We start from the raw sequence: 22,035 nt of genomic DNA, 5'->3' as shown, positions 1-22,035 counted from the left end.
ACGCTTCCTCTTACTGGGCACAGTTCCTGCTAAAAGTTGTCTCAGTGAGTTGTTAGGAAACAAATCTTGATCTTTAATGACATGCTTTCAAAGAGTAACAGCTTCAAGTCCAAGCAAGATGACAATTGCCTGTCCTCAACAATGAGTCCAAAATGCACGTTTGTTTGTTTTTAACACAGGCTTTATTAAGAGCTTTTTTTTTTGCAAAATATTTTTAGAGAATAATTTTAAGAGTGGCAGCTCCAGCACCTGGAACTATAGGTTGGAATGTATACAGAAACAAATTGATGTGCAGGTATGTTTTTTTTCTGTTTCAACAGGGGTTGAATAATTGAGAATATAATACAGTATTTGCCTACAACAAAGTCAGCCGCTGCCAAAGAAAAAGGACAAAAAACAAAAACATGCTACTAAAGTGTGTTGATGTGACACTGGCCATGTGTAAATACTGAAAAGATACTTCCTTTCTCTGTTTGAGGTACAAAAAATGACTTTCTGTTGACGGAGTGGATAGAACTGAAACTTTTATTAAATCCTTTTTGTGTAGCTATTGAAAAAGGGAAGGAAGAGGAGTGGGCACAAATTCTTAAATGTTCAAACAGGATAAAATCTCGGTTAATAGTGAAGTCAAGTTGCAGAGAAGCAATCACTGGTGTGGTTCTGCTGCACCACAGCATACACTGCAACGGAAAAGGAAGTGTGTTGTTGCATTATTTTGTCTTTCAAAAGCAAAGGATTCACTGAAGCATCTGAGGAGGGAAGGTCTTAGAACAAGATAAGGAAAGGATTAATCTGATCTGTAAAAAAAAAAAAAAAAGAGGGACCAGAAGGCACAACATTCCTTTTTGGATCCATTTACTGGGAGGCCACACGGTTCCACACCACTAACAAAATCTACCTGTGAAATCACCACAATCCTCATCCATCTCATTCTTCGGGCCACAGGCCTCTCCAGAAATGAGTTGGTATGAGATTGAGGACATAGCAGTGAAGAGCAAAGGGTCAGTTCTGCAAGGGAGTCAAATATCCACAAATGGTTGGGGAGATGGACAGCTTGTGGCAGCCGACAAGGTGTCCTCCACCAAAGCTCAAAGGTTGTATTATCATACCCCCCAACCTAAGCTCGACAACGGCGATAAGCGAGTCCAACAATTATACAAGTGGTTCATTACTACAAATGCGACCTAGACAGAAGCCAAGATGTCAAGTGGAAAAACAATTCCCATTACTCTATTCATTGTTTCCATGAAATTTCCCAACAGGCCATTTGCTCATCATGCAACTGAATGTGGAAATACAACCTGTTGCCGTGTCAGAGTTTGGGAATAAAAAGAGAAAAATAGAGACTATGTCAAGAGATAATAAGGTAATAGTACTGATGATAAAAGAAAAAATATGAGATATTAAAATTTCCCAAAGATGATTATATTGTCCACCAGCCTTGTCCTTTTTGTGAACATTGGTGCTGGATCGAATGTCTCTCCTGTCCTGGGGTGTTGAGTCTCTCTCTCTCTCTCTCTCTCTCGCTCTCTCGGTCATCTGTCCAGCTGATCCCTCATTAGTTCTTGGATAACTCAGTGGATAGCCAGTCAAGTCCTTCATACAGCCCAGTGCCCTGGGTGGCGCAGGTTTGCTGTATGCTCCACTGTAGGGTCACAGATTATATGGTGGAAGTTAGAGATGAATGCACATGCTTACAGCTTTGAATCTTCCTGCAGGTGTAAGGAACACGTGTCTACTTTGATCACTTACAGTTTTGTTGCGGAGGGTGTTTAGGCCGAGTCTCTCTGTGAGCTCACTGACTGATAAGGCATTGGGAAGGTCCTGTTTGTTAGCAAACACCAGCAACACTGCATCTTTCAACTCATCCTCCATCAACTAAATGGGCAGAAAACAGAAATAAAATAAAAATACAATCATTTCTCAAGAGGTCTTACTGATTTTTACAAAACACTGAAACATGAACTGGACAGAAATGCAGTCAGAATATATGGTGCAAAAACGCAAATGATTGATTGAAAACCCCTGACGTTTCAAGAAGCCATGGTTAAACAAAACAGTTTGCTCATATTTTACTAAAAAAGGACAAAACTTAACTCTGAGGGTCAATGCCAACTGGCTCACAACACTTCATAGTTAAAACTAAAAAGGCATGTGACGTAATGGCAAGTTAAAATAATGACAAACAATGTGAGCCGTGTACAAAAATTCAAAAATGCAATGCTATCATTAAATTTGAGCCCTGGTGGCATTTCATTGGGTGTACACCAGACTATTTTGTTGACTCATCAAGAAGTTGATGAGTCACCAAAATCTCAGTTCAGTAACACGAGGTAATTATAATACAAGGATTAAATTAATGGATTAACAACACAATGCAGATGTATACAGATCCTGTGTTTTGTGCATATATTGACAAACTGTTATTTCCTGAAGGCATTAACCAACAGACACAGGTTCTGACTATATACAGATCCCAGTGGTGTGAAGGATGGTCATCCAGTGTAGATGATACTGTGTTCTACGACATAAATAATGCCTACAGAACGTTACATTTTAGTTTAAAACTAAGGACATGATGCAAATCCACATTTGAGGAGCAACAATATTATTGGTCCTGATTGACAAGGTCACATTATGAGACAGCTCTAAGTCACAGACAGCCACTCAGCATGTCATGCTGCACAGAAATCACTTTCTTGCATTACAGTCCCTTCAGGGTTGAAGTTAGTAAATACCTACCATCTTCGAAAGCTCTTCGGAAGACTCCTCCACTCTTTCTCTGTCATTACTGTCCACTACAAAGATGAGGCCCTACATGGAAATACAAACAAACAAACAAACAAAAAAAAAATCAAGCACTGAAGTGGTTAAAGTTCTCTTTTCAGAATTTTTGCCATGATTAGTCAAATATTCCATTTGTTGAGAAAATCAAAAGGCAGCTATTCTGAAAATCAGTTAATCGTTTTGTGCATTTTTTTTGTCTTTTCTTTTTTTTTTTTTTAAGAAAAAAATCCTCTGGGTTGCAGCATCTCCAGTCTGGATATTTGCTGCTTTCATACATCTTCTCTGACTGTAAACTGGCTATCTTTGGGTCTGGACATTTGAAGATGTCAATGAAACAATTGATTGATTAGTTGTGAAAATAATATGTAAATACATTAAAAATGCATCATGCAAATAATCTTTAGAGGAAGCTATATTTAGTTTTAGGAAATGAATGAACAGAGATTAAAACATGGTTATGTAGAGTACAAAGACCCTCAGAAACTTCCTATTATTAAATATGATCCAAAATTGAGCAACTAGAAAACTGTTTGGGAGAGAAGAAGTCTTTATGATGACATTTTAGGATACGAAGTTACACATTTTTCAGAAATTATAAATCTGTATCTCGGCTGATGCAGGACTGATGTGGGTCACTGCAACAATTGTATTCTTTTATTCAATCAACAGTAGCAGACTACATGAAAGAGTACAAAGTACGTATTTGCAAATGTGAGTATTTAATTCATCTACTTTTACCAACAGCAAACCTGTGACCAGAGGAAAATATATCTTTAACCAAACTTGAAACATGAATTAAAATGATGTTCAGTGGAAACTGTGGCCAATTTGGCATCATTCCAGTCCCCTTGGTGAAGCTGCATCAGTGAATACTCAGACGACATGAGATCTGTTCATCAAGTACTGTATTCAAACAGCTTTACTTGCTTATCTGAGTAGACGTTTTTGAAAGCTGCAAACTATGACTGCTGCACTTATTACACTGAACATGGGCTTAGCTTTGGGATATGAAACCCGAAGCTGTCCCACAGCTCTGAGGTAGTCCCATTCATACCTGTGTGTTCTGGAAGTAATGTCTCCAGAGGGGTCTGATCTTGTCCTGGCCACCCACGTCCCATACAGTGAAACTGATATTTTTGTATTCTACTGTCTCCACATTGAAACCTTGACGGGAGAAATTGAAGGGACAGATCTTAAGTGGCACGAAACAAAAAATTCCAACACAATAATCAAAAGTACCATTACTGAACATTAAAGTAAGGGTTAGTGGATCTCTTACCGATGGTTGGGATGGTGGTTACAATTTCTCCAAGCTTCAATTTGTACAAGATAGTCGTTTTTCCGGCAGCATCCAGCCCAACTATAGAGACAAAGCGTGATTAAAATCACTGTATATATATATAAGGAGAGGTCAGAAGTTTGAGCTATAGATAAAAACCTGCTGCAAAACTGCACAACAGGCATTTTCCTGAAGATCTAATCATGAGACAACAGAGGACATGCAATAACAAAGTACACGTGACTACACAAAGGTAATCGTATGTGGTGAGCCATTTTCACCGATTAGCATGAGGGAAAAACAAGCCACAAATTTTAGAGCTGATCTTAATATCAACATAAATAATGGAGCACACATCCCTCTCTATCATCTCTGACTAGCTGGAAACAGGCCGAACTTTTACACTTTTACCCATCAAACACCATTAGGAGTTAGTTACCCAATAACAAGTCAACCGGACAGCAGAAGTCAGAAAGAGTTAACGTCTAACTCGTTTTATTAGCTGATGAAAAGGATGCATTTCTGATACAATATGAATAAAAGGCAATTTTATCACAAGATACTGTTAAGACGTAATTAAGGATATTCGGTAAGAGGAACGCTTAGCAATGGCAGTCACAAGTAATGAAGCTACAATAATGTAAAACATTTCACTTTCATTTAAAATGTTTTCGGAAAAAAAGTTTCCGTTAGCATTACGTTACTTCATAGCCAAACTTCTCGAAACCTGTTAGCTAGCATTTAAGAAAAAATAATTTCACATGTTTTTTTTTCCTTTTCAAACGCCAGTTGATTGAAAATCTGTTTGTTTTGTTTAGGTTCCGCTTTTATCCCGATTTCCTATACTTTAACATGTCTGAGTGCCGTACTGCCACGAAAAGCTCATCAAGAACTAGCTAGCTGGAGCTAAAGCTAACAGCCGTGCCGCTGACTAACGTTAGCCGAACACACTCACCCATCAAAATCCTCATTTGTTTTTTGCCAAACAGCTGGCTGAAGACCGACGAGATGGTGAGCCCCATATCTGACCGAGGATGTGTGGACCAGCGAAAGAAGCACTGATGTTAGCCACGGCAGAGGCAACGTACGACAATTTTACACCGATGTGGCTACTCCGATTCTCACACAGGACTATTGCCGAGTGCCACGTCCGGGCCAACGTGGAATCCACGACGTCATCAGTTTGAATCAACTTTATCAACACACAACATCTGTTACCAATGATTTTTTAAAAAAACGTTTTATTTTTCATACATATTTAACACATCTATTTGTGCCATAAGCGGAAGACTGTCTTTAACACAGTGGACTCTTTCTTTTCTTTCTTCTTCTTCTTTCTTTTTTTTTTGTTTCAAAAACCTTGGTTTAATTGACGTCACAAAATGGACTATTGATTCCTACCACTAGATGTCTCTGTAACAGACTATTATCATAAACTGAGAGTGCTGTGAACCGACTGATCTGGTTCCTTCATCCGGTGAGTTTAGAGTTAGTATGTGTGTATCAATGGCTGCTGATTATCAATGCAAAAAGTAATGCATTAGAGAGAAATTATGATATTAGATGATCAACATTTAGCATGGCAGGAGGGCAGATAACTGACATCTGTCATGTTGGTAGGAAACAAGGCTCCAATAACTAAAAGAGAGTAGATATGTAAAAAAGGAAATTAACTCTGTGACACTGTGTTCCTGCCTGTCTGATTAATTTCTTGAAAGACTGTAGGTATTCCCCATTCCACCTGGGGATTCCCATGCAACAGTACTGCATTGTCAAGCAGACACTGAGAGCAGGTGGAGTCAAAACAGCAGCACGTGACAAGGTACAGACCTCCATAGAGGTGTGCTTTGATAAGAAGACACATATTCACAAAGGCCTGCTATGGAGGCAGGTCGTAGCTCTGAGCCAAGCAGAGTGTGACTTTTGAATAGACTCACAATTGGATATTTACCATGAAGCTGAAAGGTGTACTGAGTGGAGTGCAGGTACAGTAAGCATTACTTCTCTGTGCATGACTCCTTTAATTATAATGGAATGAAAAGAAAACAGCTTCTTTGCAAGAAAATAACAGGAACATTTCTGATAACGTGTTTGAATTCTGTTTCACAGATTGATGTACTCTCTACTGAGTACTTAGTGTTACTCACTCCCAGGTAAAATGCTTCCTCATATTGTTCATGTTTGGTTTATCTTACCTGCGACAAATGCTATTAATTTACACCAGGAGTCAGACTGTTCCATATAAACATGTTTTAAAATGAGTCTATGATATCAGCACAATAATAATATTTTAATTTGAGTTTTCTGATTGTTGAGAGTTTTCTATTGTTTTGAGGTTTGTCATACCAGCCAGGCAAGATGAAGCAGGAGGAGGACTTATGTTTTCTTTCTTAAATTGTCCACTGCTCTCACAGCTTCTGTTCTATGTATTATTGCCACCCAGTTGCTTACTAAAAAATGTAATATTAAGCACTGGGTTGTAACTCACAGGACAGTTACAGCTACTTTTTAAACTGTGCCAAAGAAAGTAAGACATTAAGAGAGAAGACAAGCTGGTGCTGGACCACAGCAAAAGCAAAACCTTCATGCCCCCACCGGTTAGTTTTTATGGAGCCTACAGGAGGGTTATGATTGAAAGTGTGTGTCATTTTACAGCTTTTTATGCCAGTGTCACATGTGACTGAGATAAGTTGCCTTTCAGACATAGAAGTCTACCTCACCCTCAGGCAACATATCATGGCTCAGATTTAGTGTTGACCTGGTGGCAAATTACCACCAATCCTCAACTTCATGTTCCTCATTCATTTGAAACCTTACAGGCAGGTTCAGAAAGTGATTAAAATGAATGTAGCACTGATATCGTGTAGCACCAGCATCTATGGTGGGATTTAACGCTTCACAAATTCATCACTAACTGCAGTGTGATTGGGAGCTTTTCTGTCCTGGTCGTTTCCATAGTGAGATGGAGGCGTCTGAATGAACAGGTGAGTCAGGTGCCATGTATCTGTGTGTGTGTGTGCATGCCTGTGTGTGTTTCTCTGTGTGTCTGCTTTTGGTAGCATGTACTGTATGTTGTGGTTAATTGATGGAATTTACACATTTTATATTATTGACAGTTTGTTGACGTTGGTGTAGCTCTGCACCGTGTCACTGCCAAATCAAAAAAGGCGACTGGAAGTGTGTTGATTTTTGTTTTCTTGTGAATATCACAGTTCTGCAGTGAAGCAGCAGCCTTTACCGCTCATGTATTTATTTGCAGGTGCACCTTCTGGTGCAGCTCGCCCTCGCAGACCTCCTGGCTGCTCTAATCCTGATGTACACCAGTGCCATGAACAAAGTTAGCACTGACAACGGTGTTACCATCTGTCAATACATGCTGCCGCTGTCACTGGTGAGCAACAGTTACTTTCACTCTGTTATGCCCTTTTGCCCTGAAAATGAATAACTTACAAGCTTGCTTCCTGGTGGGGGAAGGGGTCACGTATGAAGTTTACGTTTTTCGGTAAATACGCCCACTTGGATTTTGGTACTTCACAGCTGAAGTATTTGTACTTTTGGGGTCTTTTGAGATCTGATCACATTCTCAGTGTCTCGACAATGCAGGATTTTCCCCTGAGTCAGTTGGACTGTCACGTCACTCTAGCAGGAAAAAACACGTCAAAACCTTGAGTTCCTTATGTTGCACCTGTAAAGCAAAGTGGTGAAACTGTATGTCTGCTCTAATAACTGCTCAGATTTAAAAGTGTTCACATGTTGTAAGCCTATTCTCTGCATCGACTTCAATGTAAAGTTTCCTGAAAGAACATTATATTTTACAGCGAGAAGTGTTAAGGACACAGTAGATATTGACTTTTCATAAAACAAACATAGAAAAGAATGTAATGTAGGAACAAAAAGAGCGTCACTCAGTCTCATTCAGCCCAGAATGTAGATTTCTTTCAACGTGCAGATATGGAAAATATTTAGCCTTTTAAAAGTCCAATATTTAATCAAAGCAAAAATGAGAGCGTCAGCTTACATTTCTGAATTGACGGAAGTGAAAACGGAGTGACCCCAACCTCCAGAATCTGTGGGCTCCAATGGGCTTTGTAATGAGGGTGGTATTCATTTGAACCAACAACAAAGACACAAACTATAAATAACCCATTAAATAGTACACTCACATTATGTCGGACAAAAGTGAATGAAAACAAACTACCTAGTGTGCAAACAAAAATGAGTAGTTTGGGAAGTCACAACTCATCAGATTCAATTGATCCATCTTTCAGTTTCATGATACATATGTCCACATTTTGCATCACTGTAAAATATTGTGAAATCATATTTTGTTACATGCCTTTGTCACATTGCATCCTTGTGTCTTTGTCCTCTCTGTTGCAGACATTTTACTTTATTTCATTTCTGCTGGTGGTGGTTTATGCATGGAAGTCAAAGAGCGCAATCGAAGGGTGGAGAGCAAGACCTGCAGAGGATGAAGGTGGACAGGTGAGGCGTCCACCGCGTTGTAGGTTAGAAATAGTGCAAAAACAGTCTGGACTAATTCAAACATTTCTTTCTCTCTGTCTGTTTGGTTTACAGAGTCGGTGTAGAAGGACAATAGTTACTATTCCTGTATATGTCATTGTGTGGTGAGTTTGTTATCTGCATCTTTTTAAATACCATATCTTTAATTATCGTAACCGGAGTGTACATCTCTTTTAATTCTGTATGTCTCACTCATATCACAGGTTGTTCCCCATTGCAGTATACTTTGTATACGTGCTCACTCCCTTCATTAAGCCTTCTGTGCTGATTCCAGCCACTAGCAGAGCAGCGAGCACACTTGTCGGTGATGATAGCAAATTCTGCAATAGGTGAGCGCACAACCTTCATGATTAACTTCCTTCAAAGTCTCTATGCTCAAAGAAGCTACAGACGGGAAAGAGGTCTGTTCCCCTGTGTTCATGCCCCTTTTGATTTCTCTTTTTTCTCAGCTGTATTTTGTTCCTGCATGTCTGGAGCGATTCCTGCTCTGATGCTGTGAGTTTCAGAGAGTATTCTTTAATTTTACTGTATTTTTTTTGTACTTATACTTTTATATAAACAATTTGTTATATTTAATCAGTCAAAACAAAGGATGAGTGAGGTGCATTTGTGCTAACATGATTTTTTCTTTTCTTCGCAGGAGATAATCCATGACACGTTAATCAGAGTTTTTCTTTTCCTCATTGTGATATCAGTGATGTTCTCTTGCTCTGTAAGTCACAAACAATTATATTATTCTATGAGGCAATTGGACACTTTTCATTTACACTTTTTCCTTGTATGTATTTGCTTTAAGCATTGATGGTCATGTAGTTATGATTTATAATTTTGCAGCTATCTAAAAGCTTGAATAGTATATTTACGTGTGAAGAAGGCTGTAATCTCGTATTTTCTCTTGGTTCAGGTCATTTATTATAAGGTTGGCAAGTGGTATGAAAGACATGAGCAGGAGGGGCTTTTTCCTGTGGAGGGAGATGGACGTTCAAGACGGAGATTCAAAAATGTGTTTTCGACAGCAAGAAATATGATGATGGTCATCTTATTCTGCTGGGCCCCAGGTGCACACGCACACCTATTTGAAGCTAATAGGTTTTAGCAGCTTAAACTCCACGTCAGCTTGATGTCTTGTGTTTCTTTCTGCTGTAGCTCTTGTTCTCCTTCTGCTGTCTAACCTGATGCTCTGGACAAAAGTTGAACAAAGCAGCCTGTTTGGCCTTTATATGATACAGGTAAGTCTCAGAGGAACGAGGCCTGATTTCAAATGGGCAAATGAACATTTATTCTGATGTCTGAGCACCTGTTTTGTTTTTGTGCATTTCAGGCTGCCAGCGTGTCCCTACAAGGCTTCCTGAACAGTATGGTTTACGCCTGGAGGCGGCCCAACTTCACCGAGGCCGTTCTTGGGGAGAATACACCCCTGGTGGCATATGAACGCCTGGCTTTCTTTGATGAATCACTGAGGAGCTCGTCTTGTTGACTCAAACACATTGAGAGACATTGTTGTGCAACAACACGGGGCCGGGGAAGACTTGACTGGACGCCTGCACACTTCATGACTTCATTTTATTGACATAAAATGTCATTCGCCGACTGAGCATTTAAGAAAATAGAACAAAGAGATGAACACAAAGACTCTTTAAACAAGCAACGACTGATGCATTGTTTTCATTGCAGCGGCTGATTTTTTCATGAATGCAACAAAGTCATAGTGGCACACAGTATAGTAGCATGGTTTTATTGGGGACAGAAAGGGCTTCTGGATAAATTGTTAAACTGTGTTGTATTTATAAATGTCCTGTTAATGTACTGTTCTATTAAGATTTAAAAGGTCTCATAGAGAATTATTGAATTATTCTGTAGCATGATTTCTATTTCATTATGTTTTGTCAAGTGTATTTATATTGTTAGATAAGGCTCTTATTGTTGTTTAATTATTGACTTGTTATGTAACAGTCACACAGTACTCTGTAGTCCAAGACAGGAATGATGGAAAACCTGTCAGGGGTGTACAGTTTGCAGTCACCATTGTGTTATTTCAGAGACACATGTCACTTGTGGTGACGTGAGAGTTCAGTCTCAGAGCACACGTGTTTGAGAACAGTGAGGAATGCTGAGTCGCTGCAGACGAGAGAGGGAACGCAGCTTCTGCTTTGTCACGCCTGTGTCTGAACTTTTCACGTTATCTCATAAGAAAGAATGTGTGTTTGTGCAACTGAGGTCACACATGAGGCATCTCTGCTATATGGTTGTTCTCTCTCTCTCACACACACACACACACACACACACACACACACACACACACACACACACACACACACACACACACACACAAAGATGAGTGCACTCTCGTGTTTGAGTGTCCTAAACCTCAGGTTAGAGCATGTGTGTCTGAGTTGAAGAGTTTAATAGCTGACTGAAGACCAACTTGTTACTGCTTATGTAAGTGATCACGTGACACGCCACTCATTTATCTGCTGTACTGTAAAGTAAGCTTGATGTTCAGGTGTGGCTGTGCACAGTTCCATTTCTGGCCACAGACTCACCTGTACAAATGTTTTTTCACATTCTTCAAAGCTGTTTTTTCTCCATTGTGTTCAATATGGTCAGTTGAGTAAATAATAAACTCTTTTACATGATGATAAGCTGAGTTTTATTATTATGGTTGGGTCATTTTTACTGCAATGAGAGTCTTATAGCCTGCATCACCTGCAACTACTGGCCTAATTTGAGTATCCTTGAAGCAATCCTTTATCTGATGTGACCCAGATATCCTGGCTATTCACAGATACCATGTGATATAAAATAATGACCGCATACCACAGGGTTACTGAAAAAGCAGCCATACTTAGCAAATATACAGTAATATATTTGATAAAATATATGATAAATATGATATGATAAATATTGTTCCCGTTCATAGTCGTCACGAGTGACTCATTTATACTATTCATCACTATCATCTTTTGTCACATTTTTATGTGTGCAGAAAGCAGCCAACCAGAGGAAATCCTATGTTATCATATTAATTATTCTTACAAATCAAACACAAAGTGCATGATGGAGCTCACTGGCGTAAACAGCAGCCATACTGTAGCCACAAGCCTGCATGTTCTTGTGTTTGTCTGTGTGTGCGCGCATAGTTGCTCCATTAATCATCTGCTCAGTGAATTTTCTGAATATGATGAATGAAGCCCACAGATTTGCTGACTAAACTGCGAGGCTGCAGCTTAGAGATGACTTTCTGGATTTCTAAATGTGTTTTGTCATGCAGCTCAAAGGTTATCTACGCAGGCTGGCACACTGACGACAAAGCTGTGCATGTGTGAGAAAATGAAAACACACATTCGGGCAAATTTCAACAACACTTCTGTGATCACATTTTCTCATAAGCACATTTCCTTAAGCTCATTTAGAACAAACTGTCAAATATGTACATTGTGCACATGTTAATTTATGAGTAAAAGAAATTAGCAGTTCAGTTCAACCTATTGTCAAGGCCATTGCTAGCACTCACACTGCTCCATTTTTATTGGGTATTGGCCTTGCTAATCAGCAAGCTTTGGTCCAAAGTTTGTTGCCGTCTCTGCTTTGGGCAAGTTATCACCTGCTAATCCATCAGTCACATTCAGTGCCTACTGGCAAAAAGGAAAATAAAACAAGTTTTCTAGAGCTTGATGAGGCGTGCCAATAGCAAACACTTTGGTGCTTTTATTGGTTATATAATGAGATTATACAACATCATACTTTTACAGTTAACTTTATGTGGGAAATTCCAACCAGCCTACCTGTGTGACACACCTTTCAGAAGATTCCTGATCAGCACATACAGAATCTCACTCCTGTGATGCAGCACCGCTTAACTGCCAATGGTATGTTTATATCCAGTGTTAAAACTCCACAGCAAAGGCAAGATGAGGCTTTTCCTAAACCAGAGCTGCAGAAAAGTAGATATTTATTCTTTAATACGGGTAATAAGAGATGAAACAAAGGCTGAGAAGTGATTTTTCCACAGTTGGCCTAAAATATAATCACGCACGCTCTTAAAACATTGTTGCAGAACTAGATCTACTTGCTTTACAGTAGAAAGTATTGAACAAAATACATCGACAACAAGAACAAAACACAGCATCAACATCTGTCTTCACCTTTACACTGATCACAAATATGATAACAGCTCCCTGTCAGCTGTTTGAGAGTCTGAGCAGTCAGCAGTGCTGGAGCTCCTTGAGAACTGCTCTGTAACAGATCCTGTGTTTCCCAACCTCACTGAGGAGGTGGTGAGCAAAAACAAGTCAAGGATCACTTTTTTTTAGAATGAATTCTTATTATAAAGAAGGTAAGTGAGACACATCCACTCTGTGGTGTTAAATTGTGAGTCCTGCCACCAAATTGTGGCACCGATTGACAAGCTGTTGCTGTAGTGTTTACTGTCTGTCCTTTTCAGAAGTCCATGGACAAGGATCTTTGCTGGGCCATTTCGAAGTTCCCCCTTCGGCTTCCTGCTCTGCGTACGTACACATCATACCTTCCATCTTCCTCCTCCTCTTCGTCCTCTTCCATCACTCTATCCTGCCGCCCCAGTGCTCTCTCTCCCATACTGTGATGGCCCTGCATTCGGCCTGGTTTCATACTAGGCCAGCTCTTCTTCCGCAGACTGCTGTTTAAATCCCTGAGGGGCGGCAAGGTGCTCTGGAAGTCTCCTCTGAAAGGGGGAAGCTCCAGGGATCCCCTGCCCATGCCATGTGCACCTTGACTGGCTTTGATGGAGTTGACAGAAACCTGGGAGCCACAGTGGTGTTCATGAATGCAGCGTGAGCCTGATGAGGACCTTCTGAGTGCCTGCAGGGACTGGAGTTCCTCTGATAACTCCCCAAGGTCCCCAGACATCTCCTAAAAAAGGATAATGTTGTTGTGTTTGTGATTTTTAAAGAAAACCACCATGTGCAGCTATTAATGTATCAAAGCAGTGAAACCGACCTTGTCTCTGAGAGTGAAGAGTTCATAATGTGGAGGGTCAAACACCTCCTGGAAGTCGCCCCGCGGGAACAGGTTATTCTTACGTACCAACACCTTCAAATTATGATGAACACACTTGATGAATTAGCTTTTTCTACAGCAATATTTTGTGACATGACGCAAAATAATTCCATTGTGAATTGGCTTAATTACCTTTTTTCGTGGCTGTTTGACTTGCACCAGGATGGAGACGATGAGGAGCAGCAGCACCACCCCCGTAGACACACAGATTACTGTCCCATGAGTCTTTGTAATTTGGTGAAAAACACCTTTGCTCTTTTTCTCTGGATGATGGATATGTCGAGAGTGACAAAGAGAGATAAAACATGAGGGACATTTAGAGGCACTGACAGTACATCAGTCATATACTTGTTGCCACCCCCATCAGGACAATCTGTATCTTTGGATGCCAGGAGCAATTCAGAGCCTTTGCTGAGAACCAAAGCCGTGATTAACAGCCATTCAAATCAGCTGAGGTGCTCAAGAGCCACTAAACAACCAAAAGGCATTCAAGTATTTTAGCTTGAAAGCCAGTGAGGATGATGAGATCATTGTTTTCCTGCCAAGAGGAAATTTTGAAGGGATATTCTGGACTGTCCAACATTTAGAAATGTGCACTGCTCTGTGGTATCAGGGTTAAAAATGACATAGAAGACTTAATGGAACATTTGAGATTGAAACTGGGGGAGACTGGGGGCTGTGTTAGTGTCCTGTTGCAAATATCTTCATAATATGACACAACAGAGCCCGGCACAACATGCATCATACTACATAATAACACACTGAAATACAGCAAAGGGGATTTTCAAAGATAGAATGTGCTTGGGCACAACTGGCGTACCTTTGCAGTTGCTTTCATCCCAGGGAAAGACACAGTTTTGGATGCCGTTGCACACAAGAGAAGTGTTGATGCACATGTTGCTGTGGCAAAAGAAGGCACTCCCTGCACAAGGTGCTGAAACACAAACACAGGTGTATCGGCATGTGATGCAAAAAGGCTGACAGAGGGAATCCATCTGTTCCTTTTAATTCTCAAGTAAAAGGGATCCTATTTATAGCAAGTTCTTGAATTGAATAACAAATATGCTCTTTCTCTTTTTTCCCAAAGGATACATGGAAACCCAGCATTTCTGTCATAATTTAATACATTGTATATATTTGAATGCTTTGCTACAACTGCTACTAAGCTGCAGTACTGAAAGAAACCACAAGAGGGTGCTAAACAAACAGGGCATTAGTACAAATGACAGAGGTTAAGAGCGACCTCAAGGAGAAACTCACGGTCTGCAAAAGAGGTGAACAGCATCCGAAAACGGCTGAGACGGCTCGACTCATCAGCCCACATCCGCACCACTCCCACACCAGTGTCCAGCATGATGTCATTAGCTACTGTACTACAAAACTTGGCCTGAAAGAGAGCACATGCCATTTTCTCTTACAGTCTTGGATGTAGTCTCACTGATGCCACGATCTGTAGAGCAGTTGCTACACATGTAAGATTCAACTATTACATGCATGTGTGAAAGGAAAGAAAAGAATAACCCTTTTGTGGAATGCAATGTGCAATAAATCAGATCAAGAAGCTTTCATTTTACAGTCTGGAGTAATATACTGTATCTTACACATAGTGTAAATGATATTACCTTTAAGTCCTCAATAGCATTGCTGCCATCATAAACAGCCACAAAGTTCTTCTTACATTCATTTGAGTTTTCCATCTGGTATTCCAAGAATCGCAGGTAAATCTGGAAGAAGCAATGAGGGGGGAATTACTGTGCATTTTGTTCATTCTTCATGCAGATCCATGTATTTTGCTCGTCTTATTTGAAGGCATCGCTGCATTGAAGGATCAAATACAAATCATTTTGAGCCATCTTTACTGTATGTGTGCTTATGTTGGATTATCAGTGCATATGTTTATACTTCACGTGCACATCGAGCTGCGGATGGACTGTCAGTGCATGTTTAATAACAGAGGATGTGATTTATCTAGGATTTTTGTGACATGCAGTTGATGATTTGTCTTTATGATTATGAAGCACGGGAGCAAACACGTCACAACAGACATGGAGATTAAAATGCACTGCAGGCTGGAGACTCACCATTTCAACCACTGCGCTCACTTTGACCCAAATGAATCACATCCCCTCTCCTCAACTTAATTTTGTGGAGACGTAGTTTTTATATCCCTTCTCAACTTTTCTAACTGTACTTTTACTTTTCTTCTTAGATCCAGTTCTCACTTATATGGAGAGGGTAGGAAAGTAAGCTCGTTTTGCTTCTGTGCATTAGATAACTAAAAGTTTATCATGCCACATGCCATACCCTGTGGTTTGTTGGGGCTCGTATAGTCCAGATGCAGTCCACGGCCTGGTCTGGCTTCACTTTATACTCCTCCTCCACCTGACTGGAGCGGATCAGGCCGTCAGCCCCAGACAGCTCAAACTGACACTCTGACCCACAGACAGTGACAAAGGGCAACAGAGAGGCAGGTAATAGGAAAACACAGGAGATAAAAGGATATTAGAGGTGAAATCGCCCTGACTATGTACAACTGAAGTTATCTGAGTAGACTGAGGTGAGCGAGTGTGCTACCTGGGATGGGGTTTAAGAGTCCTCCCACATGCAGATGAAATTCAGGGTCTTTGGGTGAAAACACAGAGACAGACGGATGATCAGAGGGATCATAAGCGGAAGTACAGATATTTGATTGGCTAATAATTGCAGAAACACTTGATCAAAACCCTATTTGAGCAGGCCATATGAACATTCATAGAGTACCAGGATGGCATGGTGAAAAAATCGCCATGCAGGGATCAATAAAGCATCCCACTGTGCTTTAACCACCTGCAGTAAAGCTGTACTGGACCTGGAAGCCAATCCCCTCCAGCTCTTCATCGCTGAAGAAGCGGATCCACATGAAGCGTCCGCTGGAGAGGACGAGCCCGGGACTGGCCGAGCCGCAGAAGCGATTGATCAGTGGAGAGAAGCTGAAGGGGCCGTCCCGCACCTCGATGTGGTCGAAACGACACTCAAATGAGGCCTCGATGTAGAAGGTCTCATCAAACAGCAGCTCTATCCTCTGGCGGGGCAGGGCTGAGGGAAGCAGAGCGCTGTGTCACATCTACTGCCACAGAGGTGATTCAGGGATATAATGCGAACAGAGAATGGCGGCGTGGAGAGAAAGCATTTGCTGCTTTCCAATTTTCAAAAGAACTACCAAGTGTGTGCACATCCAGACAAATATATTCAGGGACAAGACAAAATATATATATCACTGCTAGGTCTGCACACTGTTAGGCTGCAAATAAATAGTTCCATTCTCTTTTTACTTGTAAAAGATCATTAAACTCTCCCCTTTATGTTCTTTATGTTGCTGATCTCGTTAATGTAGGCCAGTCTGTTTTGGGGGTTCCAGGAGCAATTATAGGGAAAGTGATGCACAGCACGACAAAAAAAACCTTGATGCATTCTTTGGTGTGCAAGATAATGAGGAATGTACTGTGAGAAAAGTTATTGCCTGCAAGCTTGTTTGCACTTTAACGATTACAGTGGGAAAAGTTCGAAAAAGAGAAAACCGTCCAAAATCCTTAAATGTGATGCGAACACCAATTTATGATGAACAATGTTGATGCTACTGTCCAAAGACAGAGGCAAAAAGCAACAAGAGATTGCATTCTTGATCATCTTAATCATCGCAAATACAAGTATTCTTTTGTTCCTCGGACTTCCTTTGATTTCCATCAGAGCTCACAAAAGAATCGGACCTAGTTTAATTTCACAATCTGCAACAGTCATGAAAATTGGAATTGGAGCTCAACTTTTTCACTCATGAGGCTCAGGTGCATGTTGCTGATTACCTTCCAGTACGTACAGGCACTCCTTATTAGGAGGGTACGTTTTCGGGTAGTTTGGGGAGCTAAAGGTGCCGCCATCTGTGTTTCGTACCCAGTTCCCACAGTGACGAGATTGCTGCGGCCGCTGGGAGGGTTTGACCCCTTTTGATCCTGCACCTCCATCTGTAAGAGTATGAGAGCCAAGAGACACATGAAGAATCATTTGTGCACTTATTGATACAATGTGAGGACAGGTGACACCTGAGGGGCAATTGTCTAACTAAATGTGCAAAAACGGTGCTCTGGACTTGAAATTACAATATGTGTCTTTATTTAATGCAGTCCCTCTATCTAAGGAATGCAGTGAATATATCAGTCTTACCTTTGGTCTTTTGTGCCAGAGCAAATCCCTCCTCAATGAATAGGAGAAATATCCAGACTGTGAAAAAAAAGCCAGCAGTATGTGAAGAAGGGTACAATCAAGGAATGAAGAGAAGAAGGCGAGCTTAGCGGGATTTGTGTGTCTGTGTTTGTTGTCTCAGTGCACTCAGCTGAATCCCTGAATGTATATAACAGGCCAGGGTGGGGAGTTCAAAAGCTTGACAGGGAAAGAATAAGGACATGCTGCTTCCACCATCTGCTTGCTCAACTCTTCCTCCCATCCTCTTTATCCCTTTTTGTCTAAGGTTTATATGTAACGTAGTGGACGAGAATAGGAGCTGCTGACAATCTGCCGTCTGCCATGGTGTGTGTGTGTAAGGATGTCTCGTGGTAAACAAAAAAGTCCCAGTGTCATGAAGTAATACCTTGTGCCACATTTGTGTCTATTACATAAAATGTGACCTACATAGAGCATCTAGCCCAAGGGCATCAGGTCACTAAAAGTCTGCTTTGAGTTTTCACCAAAGTGGCATGTTGGCATGTTGCTGTGATTGTCCACTCACAAACTGCAAGACACAAAACAGCACTTATCATGCACGCTGTGGACATTTGTACAGTATGCCTGTTGTATGTGGCTGTGGCTTAGGGAGGCACCAGCCACCCCTGAAATCTGACTGGCCACCCTTTTGTCCTGATTGGCTGTCTGCCCAGTGAGAGGTGGAACCTTAGTTTGAACTAACTGTTTGAGTATTTTTAATTGTTTTCTGTTGTATGTAGCCTATTTTTTGGAGGTACAATTTCTTTTTGAGAAATTAAAGAATAAAGTATGGCAGCTTTATATGATATTTGTATGGCACGTTGTGATTGGTAGGATTGTCTATCTTTTAAATAAAGGTTTAAAACACAAGAATGGAACTAATGGTAAGGTACTGCAATGTTCAGAATTAAAGCAGAAATTCTAAATTACTGCTATTACTATTGCTATTACTGCTGTGTGTGTGTGTGTGTGTGTGTGTGTGTGTGTGTGTGTGTGTGTGTGTGTGTGTGTGTGTGTGTGTGTGTGTGTGTGTGTGTGTGTGTGTGTGTGTGTGTGTGCGCGCGCGCCTACATCACTCCACCCCTGCATAAGTGACTGCCCACCCCAACCAAGAAGTCTGGACACGCCACTCCAGTTTTCCAAGCGTTACTAATTTATATGTTCTTGTATCCGGCACAGAAAGTTGCATCAGTTGCTGTTGATGATTTGACTTGGTTGACTTCTACTCACATGAACCTGTAAATGCTTTATTCCATGATACCATCCGATACGATAAAATGAGGGTCAACAAAATGTAAAATCTATAGAGTATGAGACGAGATAACCTTGAGAAAACTCAAGCATACATCTGCAGCATGTGACGAAGAATTTTGATTCACTTCAGTTAACTGATGTCAAGTTCAGGCAAGTGCAGAGAAATTTAGCTGCACTGTCAATCTCTACAATGTCAGCTGACTGACATGACAGCCCATGGAAGAACTGCAGGTAATTGTTCATTCAGTGAATCTATTCCACTGAAAAACTTCCCAAGAGACCATCCACTGTGTGTGGAGGAGGAACTGAGGCAACAGCAGCAGCAGCAGCAGCCCAAATCCTCCCTGTCCAGTCACTGAGCCACCTCAAGCTGATGCAGGAGGGAAAACAGGTTTACCCCTCTGGAAAATGTGCATTCTCACTACTTTGTTGCAAAATGAGTCTTTACTTTTATACCAGCGAAGCAGAGGGCGCAAATGCGGAGCTGTCACTTCAGCACCACGGGTCGTTACGCCAGAGAAATGCTCAAACCACCAACATTTCCATGTCCTTTAAGATGTCTCAAGGAATGAAATGTAAAAATCCCTGCACGTACTATTTTTCATCCCGCCTCGTTGCGATGACAGGATTTGTTTTGTGCACATATTGCGGGAAACATGCAAACTGCACCTGAAAATATCGAAAGTTTGCGCACAGCGTGCTTAAATGTGTCAGGACTCTGGCAAGAAAAACAACACCTCGCCAAGAAATGATCAAAGATAAGAAACTCTCGCCTCTCTTCCATTTCTCACTCAGACACGGACAGAAAAGGAAGCGCACTTCATCAAACGCCTCAAATCACGCAAACACGCATCGTCCCACTCACCTACATGCATCCTCTCAGCTGAAGTCCGTTTTCTGGGCTTTGATTTCAAACTTGACCAAGTGCGCATCCCTCACATCCCTCCGCCCGGTCAAGCGGTCCGGATTAGCGTACGTTAGAAGCACTGATTTCCAAAAATCCAACTTTCACCTTTTCATCCTAATCCCATTGGTCAGGCTGAGAGACGCTTCTGGGTCAGAAAAGAGCTGATGAACTTCTGATTCGTCATCAAAAACTGTCAGATGAGCACAGTCTTCCAGCGCAAGGACGCTGCTGTTCCCGCAGTCTGTATCAGGCTGGCTGAGACTGATCCGCCCTCTCAGAAAACCGGATCATCTGTCTGCGGCGGCTCTTGGTTTTAAGATTGGGCTCAGTTGGCGCGAGAAGGGGGGAAAGCTGATTGCGCATGTGCATCTTTATAACATGAGTAATACGTGATATGATAATCCTCTCATAGCGTGTTTGGCATAGTGATGAATTATATGAGGACTTTCCATTTTTTAAAATTTAATTAGCTGCTACAAGGCAAGTGTCCAGAAGTCAAGCACGCGCGCGCCCACACACACAAACACACAGGACACCTGTGCCAAAAGGCTCACTGGGCATAAATCAGTCAACACATTGCATTTCTATGCACATCGATGCTGAGCAGAGAGCAGGGCACATTCCCTGTTGTCTTTTCTCATTTGTCTCAAAGGACACATGGCGCCTAAAGCCTTAAAAAGCCGGCCAGAGCTGCACAAAGATGAAAATGGAGGCCAAGAGTCAGTGGGATAGAGATTTTCCTTTGATGTGTTGCCTTTTAACAACAGAACCTGTCAGCGTGTCCACGGGCAGATTTGTGCCACTTCAGCTGAGTGCAATTGCTTTAAATCGGCAGCTTTGCTCACAGAGATGGACAACGTCAGGGTGCTCCTGGCAGCCGAAGACACTCTCACTTTGACAGATGCCTCTGTGCAAATGAGTGATATATTCTGATATCCTCCCACCCAAGCCTTCCATGCTTGGATGGTCATATGCATATACAGTTTTTTTGCAGTTTCTTCTGAACAAACTGGCATTTATCACACAAGAAGCTCGGGCCTAAGTGTGACCTATAAAACAGAGGGTATTTTAATTTCCCATATGACTTTAGATTGATCGTCACTGTCATCCTTCATGGCAAAAAACTGATAACAACCCTTCAATGGTTGTTAAAATACTGATACTGTCACTGAACTAAGTAATGTTAGTTCCCTTTAAGGTTTGCTAACGTCAGCAAAGATTAGTCACCATAAGCTGCTGGTCATACCAGACCAAGTGAGTTTGTACCATCAGAACACCTGAGTGAGTTGAACTGAGTGATGGTGCCTTTAATTGCTAATAAATGTAACTTTTGATTTTAAAGAGTAAGACTGTGCTGTTAATTATTGAAAAAGTTGCACAGTATAGTAAAAGTACAGAAGTATGAGCTAATTTCAACTACTTTTATTACTTTGCACCACTGTTAACCAGCGTGCTTAATTTATGTTGAAAACATCCAACTTATATTATTTTTTCTGATCGTAATGAATCTTATATCCTTTCCTGCATCTTTGAATTTCTGTTGCTCGCATAAAACTTTTGAAATAAATCTTAGTAAGAGAGCAGCCGCCAAACTGCACAAACAACCAGCAAAGCACAAAGCAACACATCCTATCAGAAAGCCCAGGGGCCGTATTTTCAAAGTCTCCAAGGCCATCATTATTCAGTAAGGTGGGACCAATTTTTCCTCTGCAGTAACAACCTCGGGGTAAATTAATTCAGCAGGAGATGAACACACACACACACACACACACACACAAAATATATGCACGATTAGAAAGTTGCATCATCTGGGCCTCTGCTTTAAAACACGATTCCCGTGTGAATGATTATAAAGTGAAAGTGTTGTCTCCGAGATGCATGAATCATTTATTTCCTGGGCTGTGTTTGGTTTGGAGGTACTGCTGCTGTGTGACATATGAACTGAAGCGGGAAAGTGCGGCCGACTGGTCGTCGACGAGCTCTGTGAAAACCAGCTGTTACAGATGACCAGATG

General features: G+C 41.2%; 3 protein-coding genes across 4 annotated transcripts; 1 reads left to right on the top strand and 2 right to left on the bottom strand.

Annotated features, from left to right (window-relative positions):
* Window positions 1-511: 511 nt before the first annotated feature.
* Window positions 512-5,228, bottom strand: LOC139337415 (ADP-ribosylation factor 4-like). Its single transcript, XM_070971966.1, has 6 exons — window positions 5,022-5,228; window positions 4,067-4,147; window positions 3,842-3,951; window positions 2,743-2,814; window positions 1,753-1,878; window positions 512-1,645 (listed from the first exon to the last, which is right to left on the bottom strand). Exons 1-6 carry the CDS (start codon window positions 5,086-5,088, stop codon window positions 1,559-1,561), a joined length of 543 nt encoding a protein of 180 aa, XP_070828067.1. The 5' UTR covers window positions 5,089-5,228; the 3' UTR covers window positions 512-1,558.
* A 755-nt stretch (window positions 5,229-5,983) lies between these two features.
* On the top strand, window positions 5,984-10,415 carry LOC139337416 (transmembrane protein 116). The gene is made up of 12 exons (XM_070971967.1): window positions 5,984-6,051; window positions 6,176-6,219; window positions 6,987-7,050; window positions 7,326-7,457; window positions 8,447-8,551; window positions 8,645-8,694; window positions 8,794-8,919; window positions 9,040-9,085; window positions 9,231-9,302; window positions 9,495-9,648; window positions 9,737-9,819; window positions 9,912-10,415. The coding sequence occupies exons 1-12, from the start codon at window positions 6,019-6,021 to the stop codon at window positions 10,065-10,067; spliced, it is 1,065 nt and encodes a 354-aa protein (XP_070828068.1). The 5' UTR covers window positions 5,984-6,018; the 3' UTR covers window positions 10,068-10,415.
* Window positions 10,416-12,256: 1,841 nt separating this feature from the next.
* neto2b (neuropilin (NRP) and tolloid (TLL)-like 2b) lies at window positions 12,257-20,342 on the bottom strand. Of its 2 annotated transcripts, none has more exons than XM_070972078.1 (12): window positions 19,980-20,342; window positions 17,825-17,881; window positions 17,467-17,625; window positions 16,454-16,702; window positions 16,202-16,249; window positions 15,932-16,059; window positions 15,250-15,351; window positions 14,888-15,014; window positions 14,448-14,561; window positions 13,760-13,890; window positions 13,568-13,660; window positions 12,257-13,480 (listed from the first exon to the last, which is right to left on the bottom strand). In XM_070972078.1, exons 1-12 carry the CDS (start codon window positions 20,044-20,046, stop codon window positions 13,031-13,033), a joined length of 1,725 nt encoding a protein of 574 aa, XP_070828179.1. In that variant the 5' UTR covers window positions 20,047-20,342; the 3' UTR covers window positions 12,257-13,030. The 2 variants fall into 2 exon arrangements, with proteins under 2 accessions (XP_070828179.1, XP_070828180.1); XM_070972079.1 differs by having other exon boundaries at window positions 12,264-13,480; window positions 17,481-17,625; window positions 19,980-20,314.
* Window positions 20,343-22,035: the final 1,693 nt, after the last annotated feature.

The sequence above is a fragment of the Chaetodon trifascialis genome, chromosome 10 (genome assembly GCF_039877785.1).
Source record: "Chaetodon trifascialis isolate fChaTrf1 chromosome 10, fChaTrf1.hap1, whole genome shotgun sequence".
NCBI classification, from domain to species: Eukaryota; Metazoa; Chordata; class Actinopteri; order Chaetodontiformes; family Chaetodontidae; genus Chaetodon; species Chaetodon trifascialis.
The sequence above is the reverse complement of the archived record's forward strand: the minus strand, read 5'-3'. Positions and strand labels throughout refer to the sequence as shown.